The 16,302-nt window shown below is 49.0% G+C and overlaps 7 protein-coding genes across 7 annotated transcripts; 5 read left to right on the top strand and 2 right to left on the bottom strand.

Annotated features, from left to right (window-relative positions):
• Window positions 1-1,806: 1,806 nt before the first annotated feature.
• N7500_009670 (DUF2841 domain-containing protein) lies at window positions 1,807-3,370 on the top strand (the record flags this gene model as incomplete). The annotated part of the gene is made up of 5 exons (XM_056680809.1): window positions 1,807-1,815; window positions 1,883-2,084; window positions 2,151-2,609; window positions 2,668-2,853; window positions 2,928-3,370. The coding sequence occupies 5 exons, from the start codon at window positions 1,807-1,809 to the stop codon at window positions 3,368-3,370; spliced, it is 1,299 nt and encodes a 432-aa protein (XP_056528191.1).
• A 795-nt stretch (window positions 3,371-4,165) lies between these two features.
• Window positions 4,166-5,748, top strand: N7500_009669 (glycerophosphocholine acyltransferase; the record flags this gene model as incomplete). Its single annotated transcript, XM_056680808.1, has 2 exons — window positions 4,166-4,959; window positions 5,016-5,748. 2 exons carry the CDS (start codon window positions 4,166-4,168, stop codon window positions 5,746-5,748), a joined length of 1,527 nt encoding a protein of 508 aa, XP_056528190.1.
• A 454-nt stretch (window positions 5,749-6,202) lies between these two features.
• On the top strand, window positions 6,203-7,959 carry N7500_009668 (MRS7 family protein; the record flags this gene model as incomplete). Its single annotated transcript, XM_056680807.1, has 3 exons — window positions 6,203-6,269; window positions 6,312-6,832; window positions 6,901-7,959. 3 exons carry the CDS (start codon window positions 6,203-6,205, stop codon window positions 7,957-7,959), a joined length of 1,647 nt encoding a protein of 548 aa, XP_056528189.1.
• A 414-nt stretch (window positions 7,960-8,373) lies between these two features.
• Window positions 8,374-9,965, top strand: N7500_009667 (NUDIX hydrolase; the record flags this gene model as incomplete). Its single annotated transcript, XM_056680806.1, has 5 exons — window positions 8,374-8,487; window positions 8,850-9,006; window positions 9,085-9,111; window positions 9,252-9,617; window positions 9,766-9,965. The coding sequence occupies 5 exons, from the start codon at window positions 8,374-8,376 to the stop codon at window positions 9,963-9,965; spliced, it is 864 nt and encodes a 287-aa protein (XP_056528188.1).
• A 246-nt stretch (window positions 9,966-10,211) lies between these two features.
• Window positions 10,212-11,504, top strand: N7500_009666 (uncharacterized protein; the record flags this gene model as incomplete). The annotated part of the gene is made up of 1 exon (XM_056680805.1): window positions 10,212-11,504. The coding sequence occupies one exon, from the start codon at window positions 10,212-10,214 to the stop codon at window positions 11,502-11,504; it is 1,293 nt and encodes a 430-aa protein (XP_056528187.1).
• Window positions 11,505-13,258: 1,754 nt separating this feature from the next.
• On the bottom strand, window positions 13,259-13,666 carry N7500_009665 (putative telomere-associated RecQ helicase; the record flags this gene model as incomplete). The annotated part of the gene is made up of 1 exon (XM_056680804.1): window positions 13,259-13,666. One exon carries the CDS (start codon window positions 13,664-13,666, stop codon window positions 13,259-13,261), a length of 408 nt encoding a protein of 135 aa, XP_056528186.1.
• Window positions 13,667-14,436: 770 nt separating this feature from the next.
• Window positions 14,437-15,527, bottom strand: N7500_009664 (Short-chain dehydrogenase/reductase SDR; the record flags this gene model as incomplete). The annotated part of the gene is made up of 3 exons (XM_056680803.1): window positions 14,437-14,557; window positions 14,612-15,041; window positions 15,176-15,527. The coding sequence occupies 3 exons, from the start codon at window positions 15,525-15,527 to the stop codon at window positions 14,437-14,439; spliced, it is 903 nt and encodes a 300-aa protein (XP_056528185.1).
• Between the last annotated feature and the right edge of the window lie 775 nt (window positions 15,528-16,302).

The following is a 16,302-nucleotide window of genomic DNA, read 5'->3' as shown; positions in this document are numbered from 1 at the left end:
AACACTACCTCATAACATTGGGCCTCTACAGCTGCAGCCCGCTGCCGCCAGAGGCCGAGATCCTGGCGTGAGCTAATCATGACCTTTTTTTTTTTTTTTTTTCTTCGATTGTTGGCGACTGGGTATAGTCTCAAAAAAAGAAATACCTAAATTGAAGGCGATTAAATTCCCAATGCTAGACCTTCGAGATGGGTCCCCCGCTCCCAGTAGACGCTGTCGATCCGGGAACAGGGAACCGATCCCAATGGTGGCTCAAATCCAATTAACCTCTGGACTCTCCCTCGTTATGGCTATCCCGTACACCCTACAGATAATGACATTGGCAATGCTTCGACACTAGCTCCGGATTTCCAGTCCGGTTATGCACGATGCCGCAGCAAAATTTGGAATCGGCGACTAAACACCCATGCTAGTGGCGCTTCGATACGGAGTACATGCCTCAAGTGTATCCATGTGTTGGGGGGAAAAAAAGGAAGCACTGAGAAGTAGGTCAAAATAGACATAATTTGAGGGTTGCTTTTCTCGGGAATATTATCGCAGGTTTGGCATCCCGGAAGGACAAACTTGAAAACAAGCTCAAGATTGTCTCGACGGAAAAGATTTTCTCTCCAGATTTTCCTTTCGTTTCAGATTAGGTTGGAGAAGGGCACGGACAATGGACCAAGCGCCCGAGTTAAATATGGTCTGAAAGCCATACTTACAAATTCTCAAAGAAAAAAGAAAGGAAAAGGCCATTGAATCGGAGATGCGCGAGGTGAAAAAAAGCCTAGGATTACACTGAGGGAAGTATCCATACGGAGGAGATCCATAGATGTTGGGAGAGACTCCCCTCCAAGATACGTTAGTCAGTGATCCATTAGCCTCTCTTGGCTTGCAGCAGGTGATCTCAGAGGCGTTGATGACCGCTCTTCTTTATCTGTGGCTGATGTGCTCCAGGGGATCGCCGATGAGGATCGATTGGAGAAATGCTTCCACCGGGTCAGTGGGTGTTATTGCGATGAAACACTTTGGTTCGATAGTCTATGGATAATGGTCAAGGTGTCTCGGTATTGCGGCAAGAAATGGGTACAACGGCTTGCTGCAGATCTGCAAGTCAGATGGGGAAAAATGAGGGATTTGGATAGATATGGAGAAGTTCATTTGTTATGGCGATTGTGGCTGTTCTCGTTCTCCTTTTAAGAAGTTGAGACGTTCTAAGGGGATCTCGGACCCGCCGACAGACCATACAAGGTTATGTGACACTCATGGATCACAGCCCTAAGTGTCAATGCGCAGAACGGACTCGACCCATCGACACTTTACAAAGGGGCAGAAGTGGATGATCCAATGAGAACATGCAGGAAGAAATGATACGGAAGCTTTCGTATTGCCACCACGCTCACTTTTGCAGCTATTCATTTTTCCTTGCATCAGCAAACCGATTCGTACTTTCAGGGGACATCGTCATGTGGAGTTCTGCCAATACTCGGGGTTTGGCGTTGGATAGATATCCCGTATTTATCTCGCCTGGGATCCTGCCCCTGATCGAATGGTTCCGGATTCATTATCCATCGGCAAGCTGCGTCTACCCTGGTTCATAGGGTGTCTCTTGTTTCTATTAATTAACGCCGTCGAGCTCCGCCGTATCATTTATTCTTTGTACTTTGTGCTTGCATTTTACTACGAGCAAAGTGACCCCTCGGCCTGAATCTTGTGAATTTAGGTTGCTTATTATCCCACGACATGGATATGAATCGTGGATATCCATTCGGTGGAGAGGTACTAGAGCGAAGACACTCTGATACGTGCATCCCGCAGCCACCACCGATGAACATGGTAATCAAACTTCCCAATTGCACCACAGAAGGTTGACAAGTATCAAGTTGGGCTAATGATCAAATAGTCAATCACTCCTAAACAACCTCAAACAGCCGAATATACACACCCGCATTTTGCCATGATATACCTTGACCATAATGGTCAGTGGCAACTACAAGCATCGCCCTCAATTGCAGGCTGTGAAGGCGCTATCTTCACACCAGATGTTACAGACCGATTCATAGAAATGACTGGCCAGACCCCACAGACCAACCCACAGTTCACAAGTGAGCCAGACCGCTAGAGTTCAAATTCCCGAGCAGCAAAACTGACTTTTTTTTGTCTTCTGGCAGACCCAACTCAAGCACCCCACTCTTGGGACGGGCAACCATCTTCGGGATGGGGGCCAGCCGGTCAGGCGAGACAGGCCGAGATGATCCCGTTCCAATGGTCGTCACAACAAAGCCGCAAAAAGTCAAAGCGTGCCAGTGGCATGCTCAAGTCTCGACCAAAATCTAGCTCACCGCCGCCTATCACACCTCCACCTGGGCGGACTGTTCTTCGTGTCGGTAACCGGGCACTGCTGCGACGGTACTACGAAAAAGCATTCGAGGATTTCCAGCAGCTCAACTGCCGCGCCATTGCGAAATCTTACATTAAGCTTGTCGAACCGAGGAAGCAGGTTCATTATCCGTACAATGGACGCAGGGTTATTGCCGGTGTTTCACAACGTGTTGACCCGGAGTTCACTAAGCCGGCGTGGTGGCCCGCTGGTGTCTTACACAAGGAGCCTGATCATCTGCTCAAGCCTGGTGAGCATTACTCTTTCGGCATTGATATGAGACGATCATGAATACTAATCGACAATAGACCGACTGCGACTTCTTGTCCACATCCTCTGCGAGCTAAAAGATAGCCACGGAGTCACAACGGACAAACTGCGAGATGCTGGCCAAGACGTGAGACGTCAGATCACCCCTGCCCACCGACTGCAGGTTCTAGATGAGATCTACTTTGTAAGACGGATGGAAGAGCAGTTTCTGGATGGCGAAATCGGTATGTGCCACCCTATCCTGGCATCACATCCAACCAGCAGTTCCACTAATCATGTCTGTATTTTGTCACTATAGACGCCAACACCTTGATTCAGGTAACACAAACGCATCTACCAGAAGCAATATTCCAAGACAGTGACGAACTATCATCCCGTGCACACGCAGCGCCGGTAACGTCGTCTGTGATCGAGGCTGAGCATGACATCCATGATGCAAGTAATGAGACCGGAGTTTCCACGCTGGAAGAAGATGACTCAAAGCCACATCACTCGCAGAGTCCCCTCTCACCCACCACCAGCGAATCAAGTGGTCCACACAGCCCGACAGGCAGTTTCGGCTACCCGATGAATATGGCACCATCGGTCCATGTAATCCCACCCCTCGAATCCTCAAATGTCACAAAATCTATGCATCCAGATCCGAGTTATCTCTCTGGGTACTACCCGCAGCAGTTTGTATCCGATAAGGGCCCTGGGTTCTGGTCACAAGCCAACCCTACGTCGCAGTTTGGATATTGATTTTGTTATAATCCATTCCCTCTCTTTCTTTTACTAGTATCAACCGGGAGTTTGTGAGCGTTTGGTTGGACATGGATATGGGGTTTCGCTGGTTGTTCGTTCTATACTATATTTTTTTTTCTTCACTAGGGAAAGTTTGTCACCCAAATTTCGTATACGAGAAGTCAGAGGCAATGTGCAACAGATTAATAGATCAAATTATATATGGGTCAGCATTACATGAGAACAGTGCAAGTAGAGCAATCGAGAGCAAAAGAACTATAAAACTTTCTGCCTCAGGCGGCAACACACCTGGACCAAGACAATTGATTGGATCCACATGACGATCCCCCAGCACAGCTACGTCCAACCACCTCCCACGTCACAAGCACACATCAACTTCTCAACTTCTTGCTCGCTCTTGTCCAGGTACCTCTCACCCCCGTGGCTGTCAAAGCAGCAGCTCTGTATCGCTGGTTTCGTGTCATGTGTTAGCGAGTCCAGAGTTTACTTTGTGGATCGCCAACCACAGTTCGTCCTCGCCCTGTGAGTCCAACAAAGACGTGATCTACTGAAGTAGCTGTCTATTTAATTGTCTATCCTGTCTATATAATGCCTACATGCTCTGAGAACGCATGTCTGAGACATATCTACTAAGCTGTACTCTTTGGGCTTGCTGTAACTATGGGAATGCTAACATTCAATCGTTTCCTCAGTCGCCAATATTCCGAGCCTCGGGACGGTCCGACGATACTCTCTTTTCAGCAAAAATTTTTGATCGAAAGCACCACCTCGAGAAGAATTTCCAATCTCAAAATGTCAGCTGAGCCGCTGGTCTCCACGCCAGGCCTGGACGAGATCGATGTCCCCTTCCCTTCAGACGACTTTGCCGACAACGATGAATTCAGCTCTCCTCCCACATCCCCCGGAAGTCTGTCGCGCAACGGTTCTTTCTCAAATAGTAGCTCGTACCAGGAGGACTGGGAGTCATTTCCACCGCTGGATAAGCTGACTATTTTCGACCTACTCGACAACATCCAGCTCTCGCAGCGCTTAGAGAAATGGCAGCAGGCTATCGCCATGCAAAGGGACAAGGTGCGAAAACAGCGGGAGAAGCTCAAGTCGTCCTCATTGAACGCTAAAGATCGGGTTATGGATGAATGGAAGCGCCGGGCACCGACCGCCGACGAGAAGCTAGAAAAATACCGTTCTCGAATGAAGCAGGGTGTAGAACGCCTGGGCAAGCAATGGAGCGAGACGGCGACTGTCACGATCCGGGAGAAGATGTCCTTTATCGCTGGTGTGCTCAATATCTTCATCAGCGGCTACCTGATCGGCGCTTGCCCGGAGTACTTTTACATCTGGTTTAGCGCCCAGCTGGCATATTTCATGCCCATCCGCTACTTCACATACCATGCCAAGGGCTATCACTACTTCTTGGCCGATCTCTGCTATTTTGTCAATTTGCTTTGCATGCTGAGTATTTGGGTCTTCCCAAACTCGAAACGGCTTTTCATCAGCACTTTCTGTTTGACCTTCGGAAACAATGCGGCTGCAATCGCCATGTGGCGCAACTCTATGGTATTCCACAGTATAGACAAGGTTACAAGGTACGTTCGCCACTGAAAGAAGGAATTAAGTCCGTTTGCTCATCTTGTCTCTGCAGTCTCTTCATTCACATTATGCCACCCGTAACTTTGCACTGCATCGTACACCTGACACCGGTTGAAAAACTCAAGGAACGTTTTCCTGCTGTCTACAACATCAAGTTTAGTCAGCCCGGGGACCCTGAGCATTATGGTCTTGGTGCTATGATACTCTGGTCCACAGCCCCGTATTTGGTGTGGCAGCTCATGTATCACTTTTTAATCACCGTGCGCCGCCGCGATAAAATCGCAGCGGGTCGCCCGACCAGCTTCACCTGGCTGCGCAAGTCATACTCCAAGACGTGGATTGGACGATTTGTGCTGAGTCTGCCCGAGTCGCTGCAAGAGCCATGCTTCATGTTTATCCAGTACGCGTTTGCTTTGTCTACAATGATCCCCTGTCCGATCTGGTTCTGGTCCAAATGGGCCAGTGCTTTGTTCATGTCTGCGCTATTTGTCTGGAGCATCCACAATGGAGCAACTTACTACATTGATGTCTTCGGAAAGCGCTTCCAAAAGGAGTTGGAACAGCTTAAGACAGATGTTGCACGTTGGCAGAGCTCTCCCGAGGGTGCAACTAGTCCTCCACTTCTTGCTGAGCCTAGTCCTATCAGTGATGCCGTCAATGAACATAGCGGGGAGAAGCGATCGAGCATCGATCGAATCCCCTTGCTGGATACTGCAGAGGTCTCCTCTAATGATGTCGTGGAGGGTAATTCGAACAAGGACTCTGTTCTTCAAGAGCGAATTTGAACCATGCTGGACGTTCTCTCTCATTGTCATCGTTTGGGCAGGCTTTATATACCCCGACTACCGGTTCCTTTTTTTGTCAAGTTTCGATGGCCCCCACGTTGAGCGAGTTTTCTTTAGTATGTATGTACAAAATTAGTTTAGATTGATACAAACAATAATTTGCCACAATGAATGCGCCGAAATGTCCGGAGATCTGTTTAACCCCGAGCAAAACCCGAGGCGGTATCCGGCTGTCACGTGCAAGATGACTGCGGCAGTACATCACAACATCTCTCATCGGAACCGGTTCCAAGACATTCCAAACTTTTGTTACCATTTATTATTGTGATTTACTTTATTTTATCTTTGGCTCATCCCGTGGACATTAGGATTGATTACTTGTTTCGTTGCTGCGCCTACACTCTTCTTGTCTCGCTGCTTCAAGCACTTACTTTTTCGTCTAACATTTCCGCAAATGTCCGCTACGATGAGATCGACCGGATTGGTCCGCGGAACACCTGCTTTCCGGTCTGCACTGATAAGTAAGTGTTGCAGAACCTCAGTGAAGTAAATGATGATGACAGTTACTGACGTATTCCTCCTGGCAGACCGTAGTCGTTCCAATGCACTGAGTCCGGCCTCCGTTGCAGCCCGCGGCCTACTGCGAAATGGCCGCGGCCTGCCATCTCAAGTCTCGGCGCTTGCCATTCTGATCCCACAGCGTGGATATTCGACCGAGCAATCCACATCGAACAACTCTTCTCAGAACTACCCTCCCCCCGGGTTCAATGCCGAGCAAGCTAAGAAGCCGATCCCGCAAGACCAGACCACGCAGTCACAATCTACGACTTCCACGACCCAGCCCGCCGAGACACAACCAGCCGTTAGCAAGCCTGCCGGTGTTATTGCAAAGACAAACCCGGAGGAGCAGAAGTCGGCCGAGAAGAAGAGCGCGAAAAAGTTGACGCTTGGGCAAAAGGTCAAGAAAGAGTTGCAGCACTACTGGGATGGCACAAAGCTGCTTGCTACTGAGGTCAAGATTAGTTCGAGGCTGGCATTGAAGATGGCCGGTGGTTATGAGCTCAGTCGCCGAGAGCACCGCCAGGTAGGCTTGCGCCACTAGGAATATCCCGATATTTTGTACTATATGGCTAACTTGAGGTTTGTTTGTAGCTCCAACGTACCACAAAGGATCTGGGACGCCTGGTTCCATTTTCGATGTTCCTCATCGTTCCCTTTGCCGAGCTCTTGCTCCCCGTCGCCCTCAAGATTTTCCCCAACATGCTCCCCAGCACCTACGAGGGGCAGAAGGCTCGCGACACCAAGGCCTTGAACCTTAGCTCGACTCGCAAGGAAGTTTCTGGGTTCTTACGCAACACCCTACGGGAGACCGGTCTACCTTTAACTGCCAGCACAGTCAAGAACGACGAATTCACAGACTTTTTCCGCAAAATCCGCACTACTGGTGAAACGCCCTCAACAGAGGACATCATCAAGGTTTGCAAGGTTTTCAAAGATGATCTGACCCTTGACAACCTGTCTCGACCCCAGTTGGTTGGTATTTGCCGCTACATGAACCTGAACTCCTTCGGTACGGACGCCATGCTCCGGTACACCATTCGACACCGGATGCGTCAGATCAAGCGTGATGACCGTGCGATCTTCTACGAGGGCGTTGATTCCCTCTCCGTCCCAGAGCTGCAGATGGCTAGCGCCTCGCGCGGAATCCGCACACACGGCGTTTCCCCCGCGCGCCTGCGTGAGGATCTTGGTATGTGGCTCGAGCTGCGTCTTAAGCAGGGCGTTCCCTCAACTTTGTTGGTCTTGAGCAATGCCTACCTGTACACGCAGGCTGGCAAGGAGTCTGAGATGGCATCACAAATTGATGCGCTCAAGTCCGTGCTCTCCAGCATTCCCGAGGAGTTGTTCCACGAGATCGAACTCGAGGTCCACAATGCCGAGGGTGCTGCTACCAACAAGCAACGTCTTGAGGTTATCAAGGAGCAGGAAGATCTGATCGAGGAGGAGAGTAAGCAGAACAGCGAGAACGAAGGCAAGGGTGTTTCTGCGCCTAAGGATATCGAGGATATTGACGAGAAGGAGGAGGCCAAGATTGAGGCCGCAGCCGATGGTGCTAAGCAGTCTGCCGAGGCCAAGGAGGCCATGGTGGAAGGTGCGCGCGCCGAGAAGATCCCCGAGTCCAAGGAGGCGAAGAAGAGTGAAGGCTTGTAATTGATATGAATATGGCGATTTGTGTTTCGATATTGCGCATGTTTTTGGTTTGGGTTGCACTTGTCATATAGATGGTTGCCTTGTTTCATTCTCACTTGGTGTCTCTCCCCCTTTCAGTTCTTATCCTGTCTTATTTCTTTTGTGTTGATAGACCATTTGATCCCATCCTCTCTTCCTTCTATTGCTCTCTTGTGATCAGACTATTGGGAATACTCTACTGATCTGCTTGGGCTATCGAATAACTCGAATATCTTTGTGAATATACGTAAAGGGAATACATATACTCGTTAGCAAGGTCTTCAGGATTCTCCGATGCCGGTTATATATATCATTAGTCACACTACCTCGGCTACCTAAATCCCTTGATAGCCAACTGTCACGGTGTACTTTGGACATCAGTTTTACAAGATTGAAATGCGACTGCTCAATCTTCCGACGCTTTTCACCCAGACTCAGCTCAAGCTATTCCATTTCACCACGCTCAAACGAACTTTCAAAATAATGGCACCCCTAAATCCCACATCTCAGGTATGTGTCCATACGGAGTAACTTGTTCTGCATCTACCCGAAATGACCGCGTGTCCCTGTGTGAATCTGCTGTGTCCATTTTGCCATGCATATTATCCCTACCGTGAACCCCCTTTCCCCCTTTAAGCCACGGGTGTTAAATTACTCTTCTTTTTTGGGATGCGCAAGGGACCATTTGAGTTTGGGCTTTCTCATGAACTTGAAACCGTTCGGGGAAGAGAGAAGATTCTTGTTTGACCTAAGACAGTATCTTCACGGTCAAAGTCTCGTTACCGAGACCCTTTCTTTTTTTTCCCGTGGATGGCCATCCCGGTGCTGAAACCCAACCCCGGGGATAGAACGTACTTATGATATATCGATAGGAAGCAATCAACAGACTTCGAAACTATGTTCCCCCGCCAACAACGTACAGCTTGGTCCCACTCAGCAGACGGGCGGCTGTGCTGATACTGCTCTTCGCCGATGCCAAGGGCGACCTTAAGGTTGTCGTTACGATCCGGGCCAAGACATTGAGTTCGTGTGAGTCTTCTAAGGGAAAATGACATGAATCAGCCCTGTTTTCAGGCATGGGTTTGGAATTTGAGCTAATTTCGGTAGATGCAGGAGATGCTGCTTTGCCTGGAGGTAAGTTGACAGAATCCCCCAAACAAAACCAGAAAAAGAGAAGGGGTTGAGTCAATTTGGATGCCTTGACAGAAAACAGAAAAAAGAAAGACAAAATTAAAATAAATAAAAAAAAAGGAAATGTCACTGATCCTTTTTAGGCCGCGCAGACAACACAGAGACAGCCTTCCAAACGGCGCGCCGCGAGGCAAGCGAGGAGATCGGCCTCCCCGATATTAATCAAAAGTTCCCACCCCCGTTCAGCGTGGAGCATCTCTGTGAGCTCCCGGCAAATCTTGCCAGAACGGAGGTAGTCGTACGTCCCTGCGTTGCTCTCCTTCACGGCTCTGATCTCCACTTGGGGCTGAATGCCGATCCTGAAGCGTCACTGGTTCCTATTTTGGATGCGAGAGAGGTTGAGGCTGTTTTTACTGCGCCATTGAAGGACTTTTTGAGTCAAAATATCTCTGTACAAGATGATTGGTATACGGGAACTTGGGGGACGTGGCATAATTCACAATGGAGAAGTAAGTACTGATTTTTCTTTTGCAATTTATGCTATATAAATGTCTATATACGGAGTCCCGAGGGTGACGTTTCTCTCTCTTTGTTCCAAAACGGGAAATAGGGGGCCATTCCAGAAAAGAAAAATCCGGATACTAACGACGCCACTAGTGCATCAGTTCTTTGTTCGACATGAAGATCAAGTCTATCGCATCTTTGGCATGACAGCAAGAATCATTGTCGATGCAGCACGTGTTGCCTACGCGCAGGAACCGGAATTCGAGCATAACAGTCACTTTGGAGACGAAGAGATGATTACCCGACTGTTCGAGTCCGGCCAACTGAGTGAAGAAAAAGCCAAGCTTACTTAGTTATGTAGACCTAACATAAGCCCAAGTTATATCTGTCTCCAATCATATTGACTCTGAAGCGGAGTAAGGGCGATCCGTGTCCTTGCGTCAGTTCGTTTGACGATGGTTTTTATGATATTACCGTATGTTGTATGTTTATATATATATATAATCTACTCCGTACTTCTTCCCATATACATCTCTCTTTCCTTTGTCGACAGTTTTGTGGCGGTTTCCATTCTTTGTATCTTTATACTTCGTCTCGAAATGTCACCGTTTTCCTACAGCCGAATGGCACCCCCCGTCCGACCATCTCGTTCACTTGAAGGACTTGAGCGAGTAATCCCACCATCGCCTCAAACATCCTCTATTCGCTCCGATCTCTGTCTCAACAAACCGCTTCCCGCGAAACCCCTTCCCGAACACCCAGAATGTTCGGCTATGTGGAGTGATTCCAGCGATAGTGAAAGTACATTCGATAGCAGTTCAAGTGACCGCAACTCAGCAGACAGCTATCCCATCTTTGTCAGTTCGGGCTCCGACTTTGATCTAATCGATCCTCCGACTCCGTCCGATCAACTTGCACTATCCCCGCAATCTCATAAACGCACGGACTCCATCGATATCGATCTACCAATTGTCGAGCCCTCATCAGTCTCGTCTTCATATTCCGACACACAATACGGACGTCCATCGAATTGGGCCCCAAATTCCACAGGCCCAAATCACTATTTCCGCGAAAAGAAGTGGGACTATTTTCCCGAATTGGCACCCTCCACTCTACAGGGTGGCCTCGGCCAAAATCTAGTTGCACAGAATAAAGCTCGGAAAATGGCCAACCCGCTAGATTTCGCCAAGGGCAAGTGCCGTTGGCATTCGCTCGACCGTGGTGGTCTCGGTGGAGTTCGCAACTCGATCAAGACTTACGTCCACCGCACTCTCTCGCGCGACTCGACAGAAAATAAACCGAAGCAAATCCCCCGCCCGGCGACGGCGCCCATGGACCACCTCTACGATGTAGGAGGTACACTCGCCAGTACAACCTCGGTACCGCAGCAATCCTTGGCCTTGAACACAGACCTCGTGCGAGCTACATCCGTGGCCACATCCTCGAGCAGTGAGTATGACTATACCAACCATAAATTTCATCTTCAAACACCAATCTCGCCAACATCGCCTACTTCAATTCCAACCCCCACAACACCCCGGCCGAAACAACTAGCGGTCCCGCTATCTGCGTATCAGAAACATGGCCCTGTGATCTGGGAACCACCCAAGAAATCCAAGCGGAACGTTCAGTTCCCGAGATACAAGTCTTCGCCTAGTTCTGCAGAGCCATCTTCATCTTCGGCTCCTGATATATCTTATGCACATGCCGGTCCCGCTTTGTCCCCACTGCGAAAGCAATCCCAGAGCAATGCCCGAGGAATGTTTCTCGGTGCGAAGAAAAGGATTGCCGAGTCAAAGGATGATCGCAGAAGGGAACAGTTGAAGGCTCAGATCAAGTTGGTTGGGCCTGTCAACCCGCATACTTACACACAGGCCGATCCATGGGTTTGAAGTTGATCTTTTTGCTTGCTGCACCTACATTGGCGTTCCTTTTCTTTTTTTTTTTTTTTCAGCACAACACATCTCACGAAATCTCACGACATCAGATCTATACCTATACCCCCTTTTTTACAACTTGCATCCTATTGTGATTTTAACTGTATCATCTTCTTTTTGTCTATCTTCAAGGCCCCTCCAATCTCCCTCACCTACTCTCCTTCTACCAGGACATTCCTGTCTCACCAAGTTCTCCTTACATACCATCTGTTCTGTTACTTCATATATCTTCTCATCATTCTTGTTTGTACCTTTATTAATATATTAGACCTTTGTAAGCCTATTATTCTTAAGGTCCAATGTTGGTCACTGCATTAAACTTATCTTCACACCTATATCAGACCACTTATACGTATATGGAATGCTTGGTTGCTTACATGTATGCACGTACATACGCACAGCTGCAGACGCAAATGCAATCCCAAATGGCCAACGTGGATCGTCCCTGCCAGGCAATCATTCCGGTCTCATTTGATATACACCCGCCTCCAGAGTCAAATGTTAAGTCCACTCCTGTTCGACCATATCTCACCATTCTACTTGTATGTTCCCATTGAGATGTATTGTAGTAAGTGTCTTGATACTGCAGAATTGTCCAGCAATCAGATACTACACCACACGGGGCCAAGGCGGGACATGAGTTGCGAGTGTAACAGCGAATCGTGATGAAAATCTTTTCCGAGTGTAACCATGCCCTCGTGTCAACAAACAGCTCTCTTTAAAACTAGCGGTGTCCGATTTGGATCAGTTGTTGGTCCCTCGAAGTATTGCTGCATGGCACACAATTCAGATTTTAGGGTCCTTGGCTTGATCCTCCCTTGGGTCATGTTCGACATTGCGGGCTGTACCTCCATGTGGACACGGTAGGTACACTAGCGCGATGTGTTCTACACGGCCTGTCATCGGCTCGATGTATCATAATTTGACGAAGATCTAGATCTCCACTCGGGATATGTTTGCTTGTAATTGCTGATCCACACGCCAACCTAAAAATCAATGTTGTGATATATATATTATCAGCCTTGGATCTTGCTTTGACTTGTTCTACAAATCCAATTGCGTACTATGCCCATGTACCTAGGTGGACTAATCCCTACCTGTCGTGGGTTGCATAAAGGATATGTCTTGCAGAAATTGTATTTTCCAAATTAGAGGTGATCCTGCATCAAATGTTATACATACAAAAGTCAAATTGCACATTTTGTGCCATTCTGACGGCCTCTATTCTATAATTTGCGGCTACTTTTATCCTTCTCACTGAAGCATTGGTAATGGGGAGTCATATACACTTTGCACTTCGTTTTTTCTTCCAATCCAATCAAGCACATACGACCATAGGGGGTGGAAAACAGATTCCCATCCGCTCAGCCGTGCTTAATTAAGTTCATTAGTTTACGCGGTCAATTCTCGAGGCGCCTTGAACATGAAAAGGCTAAAAGGGTTGACAACATGATATGATCTAAAGAGCCAGCCCCTCCCACAGTCGGCAAAGATGAGAAAGCCGCCAAACTAGGTTCTGTGAGTGGTCTCATTGAAGGGGCACGATCGGGTTGCCCGCCAATGAGATGGCAGTGCACCACGAACCTCTCGACCTGCTGCAAGGAGCTCCGGTGCTGCCCATCCACCTGTCATGGCGTGCAGCTATCCTGCAAAAAACTCCAACCAGGCTTGCACCGGGCGGGGTCGTCATACAGCTGGTTGGCGCCCATTCAAGTGATATGGCCCAGGGTAATGGTGTTGTAGTGGATCTTCAACCCATGTGTACGCCAATCGAGTGTCTCGATGGGCCCGTGCATGCCATGGATCATAACTTCATAAGCCATGCGCTCGACCTGGTCATGTAACGCGAGCCGCGCCGGGGGACTGGCCCGATTGGGGGCCGTACAGGAGCTGTACCCGTCGTCGATATTGTCCAGCTCCTGGTCTGCACTCAGCAGTGCCTGTGGCGTTTCTGTATCCTGATCTTGCCACGTGCAAATGAGCGATATGACCATAGAACTCAGCCAGAGCGCCCTCTGCACAAGGATAAGCCGCGCAATATCAATAACCCGGGACAAGATCGGGACATAGCTGTTGCGACCGCGCCTCCCAGTCTTGCTGTAGTCCAGCACCGCCATCGCACACACGAACACGCTTTGATACTCTTGCACAAGATGGCTTTGATAGTGAATCCACGCAGAGCTTCAAGCAGGCCTGCTCGCGCGGCCGCATGATCCACGGACATAGTGACTAGCCAGTCTGAGTACAGACAGCCTCCATCCGGATGGTCATTCTGCATGATCGAGTCGTCTGCTGGCTGTAGCGTACCACCTGATTTATGGTCTCCTATTCATTCCACACTCTCGGTTTGAGTGCATTCAGGGGCTCCATATCGGTTGTGGCCACGCTGCGCAGCAGGTTGGGCCCGGGATCTCCTGCAGTATCTCAGGCTAGAGATAATCGCCGACATAGTCAGCCGTTTGAATGATATGGGAGGATGGGTGGTGGGCTATCTAAAGCCAGTGGGATCCGGATCTGATCGTCCAGCTGGATATATGTCCATTGAGCAGTCTCTCTTCAAATACGGCATCGTGTTACGAACGAATTAGCCAGCTTTGACATGGCTTCACCTTATGTCCTTGGGGCATCTATGCTTGTACTGTGTTTTCCTGTGGGTGGGTTACTAGGCTATCAGTCCTACTATCGTAACTGGACGTCAATTTGGGCTTCCGCTTGCCAAAATATGGAATCTTCATTTTTCCACGGTGAAATGCTGATCACTCAATATACTAGATGAATTGACACAGCAATTGTTTGATGTAACTACCCAGCTCATGAGACTGTCCTCTTCAAGTCACCTACATGTCTTCAATCACAACCTGCACTATCCACTTCTGACTGTTGCCATCTACTGCGAAATGGTCTTGAGAATCTCCTCCAGATTTGCGATGGCTAGTTCTTCCTTGGTCTCCTTCCAGAGCTGTTCCGAGATCTTCTTTCCCTCTGCGGTGTAGATAATCGGTGCCAACCTGTAAGTGGGTTTAGCGATAGTCTATATCATGATCCACATAGAAGCAACTCACGGCACAATTTTCTGAAAGGAGAGGAATTCGCCATGCGTCTCCTGGCCATGGTTGACCGCTGCATCGGTGATCATTCGAGCTCCAACCGCAGCGGTGTTGGCCAGCCGACGCATCACGACCTTTGCGATCGCCCCAGAGAAAGTTTTATCATGCTCACGGTTGAAATCTGAATCGTGAACAGAGCCCGGCGACGCGGCATTGATGATCACCACAGAAGGTGGGACAATAGAAGCCAAATACGACAGGAAGAACTGTCCCAGCAGTTTGGAGACCATCATCCGATCCAGGAGGTCTACCTTCGCATTTTTCTGGTCAAGCGATGCCAGCAGCGGAAAGCTTTCCTTCTCCTTGAAGGCTGTCCACGCAGAGACCTCTGACGAGACAATCGTAATCCGACTCGGACCCCCTTGCGCGGCGCGTTTTTCCTTAACTATTGGGAGTAGCAAAAGTGTCAGTAAGGCTGTCGAGAGGTAATTGACCTGTATCATCTCATCATGGCCCGTTTTGGGGTTAAAGACGCGTGTCGCGTTGCCGATGCCGATGTTCAGCACGACGATATCCAACCGGGGAGGCTCTTGGTGCGCTCCGCAAAGGCGACGACCGAGCCATAGTCAGACTGATCAAGGTTCCAGACCTCGATGCTATCGTCGGATAGATTTCGGTCAGCGGATAACTTCTTCTTCGCCGTCTGACCTCTCTCTTCACTGCGGACAGCCAGAATGAGCTTGCTCAATCCCAAGTCGAGGAGTTGTCGGCTGGTTTCAAAGCCCACACCGGAGTTGGACCCGGTCACCAAGGCAGTCTTGCCCACGAGACTGACACCCTGGACCGTGACGGGCTTGACCGTGAGCTGATTATAGAAGAAGCGAGGCACGCTGGCCTGCTTTTCCGGAGTCACGTCAAACTTGGTCCCCATCTGATCCGCCGATGAGGTGAGATGCTAAAGCAGGGTCCGTAAGGAGGGGAAGGGAGCTGCGACTAGTCACTAATTATAAAGGATGCGGGACTCCACGGGCCTTGGGTAGTAGCCTAATAGGGGCTCAGACCGAAGTGAATCCTTCCGTCAGCCAGGTATGTCGGGAAGTGGGCCGGTGTATAACAACGCTACAATTACGATGCTAGTCATAGATCCCTGTCAAGATGTAAGCCCTAGTGCTGAACTACGGTAATGCATGGGTATCGCATTGCCGATGCACTTATTCTAGAATTGTTCTATCACTTATTCTAGAATTGCTCTATGATAACACAGATAACCATGGTGCACTGGGCAATGAAAATGTGAGTATGGTCGTTCATGGTGAATTTGGATTGAATCGTTGGGCTTCTCTTGGCGTTGTTTCCTTTCTTTTGGGCCATCAGTCTCGTGCTGTTATCAAGGCTTTTGCAGCTATCCTCTTGGGGAAAGTCGCCGCCATATCTCAACAGCATTCCATATGTCACTGACACCATTCAGCGAGTGATAGATATGGGGACATCTTTGAATCAAGTGGCGTAGACACCAGACATATTTTGTCCCCCAATATCAACAGTATGGTCTGAGCACCCTGCCTTGGATTCTGGGCCTGCTGTGACTTTATTTCTTCCTCTTCTGGGAACCTGAGATGTAGTAGAGCAGAATTTGGGTGAAACTAATGTGTAAAAGGTAGAAAATAGGTGAATACTACCGAGATGCTGCCGATCACATAGATGTA

The sequence above is a fragment of the Penicillium coprophilum genome, assembly GCF_028826855.1.
Source record: "Penicillium coprophilum strain IBT 35676 chromosome Unknown utg000006l_segment0_segment0, whole genome shotgun sequence".
NCBI lineage: Eukaryota > Fungi > Ascomycota > Eurotiomycetes > Eurotiales > Aspergillaceae > Penicillium > Penicillium coprophilum.
The sequence above is the reverse complement of the archived record's forward strand: the minus strand, read 5'-3'. Positions and strand labels throughout refer to the sequence as shown.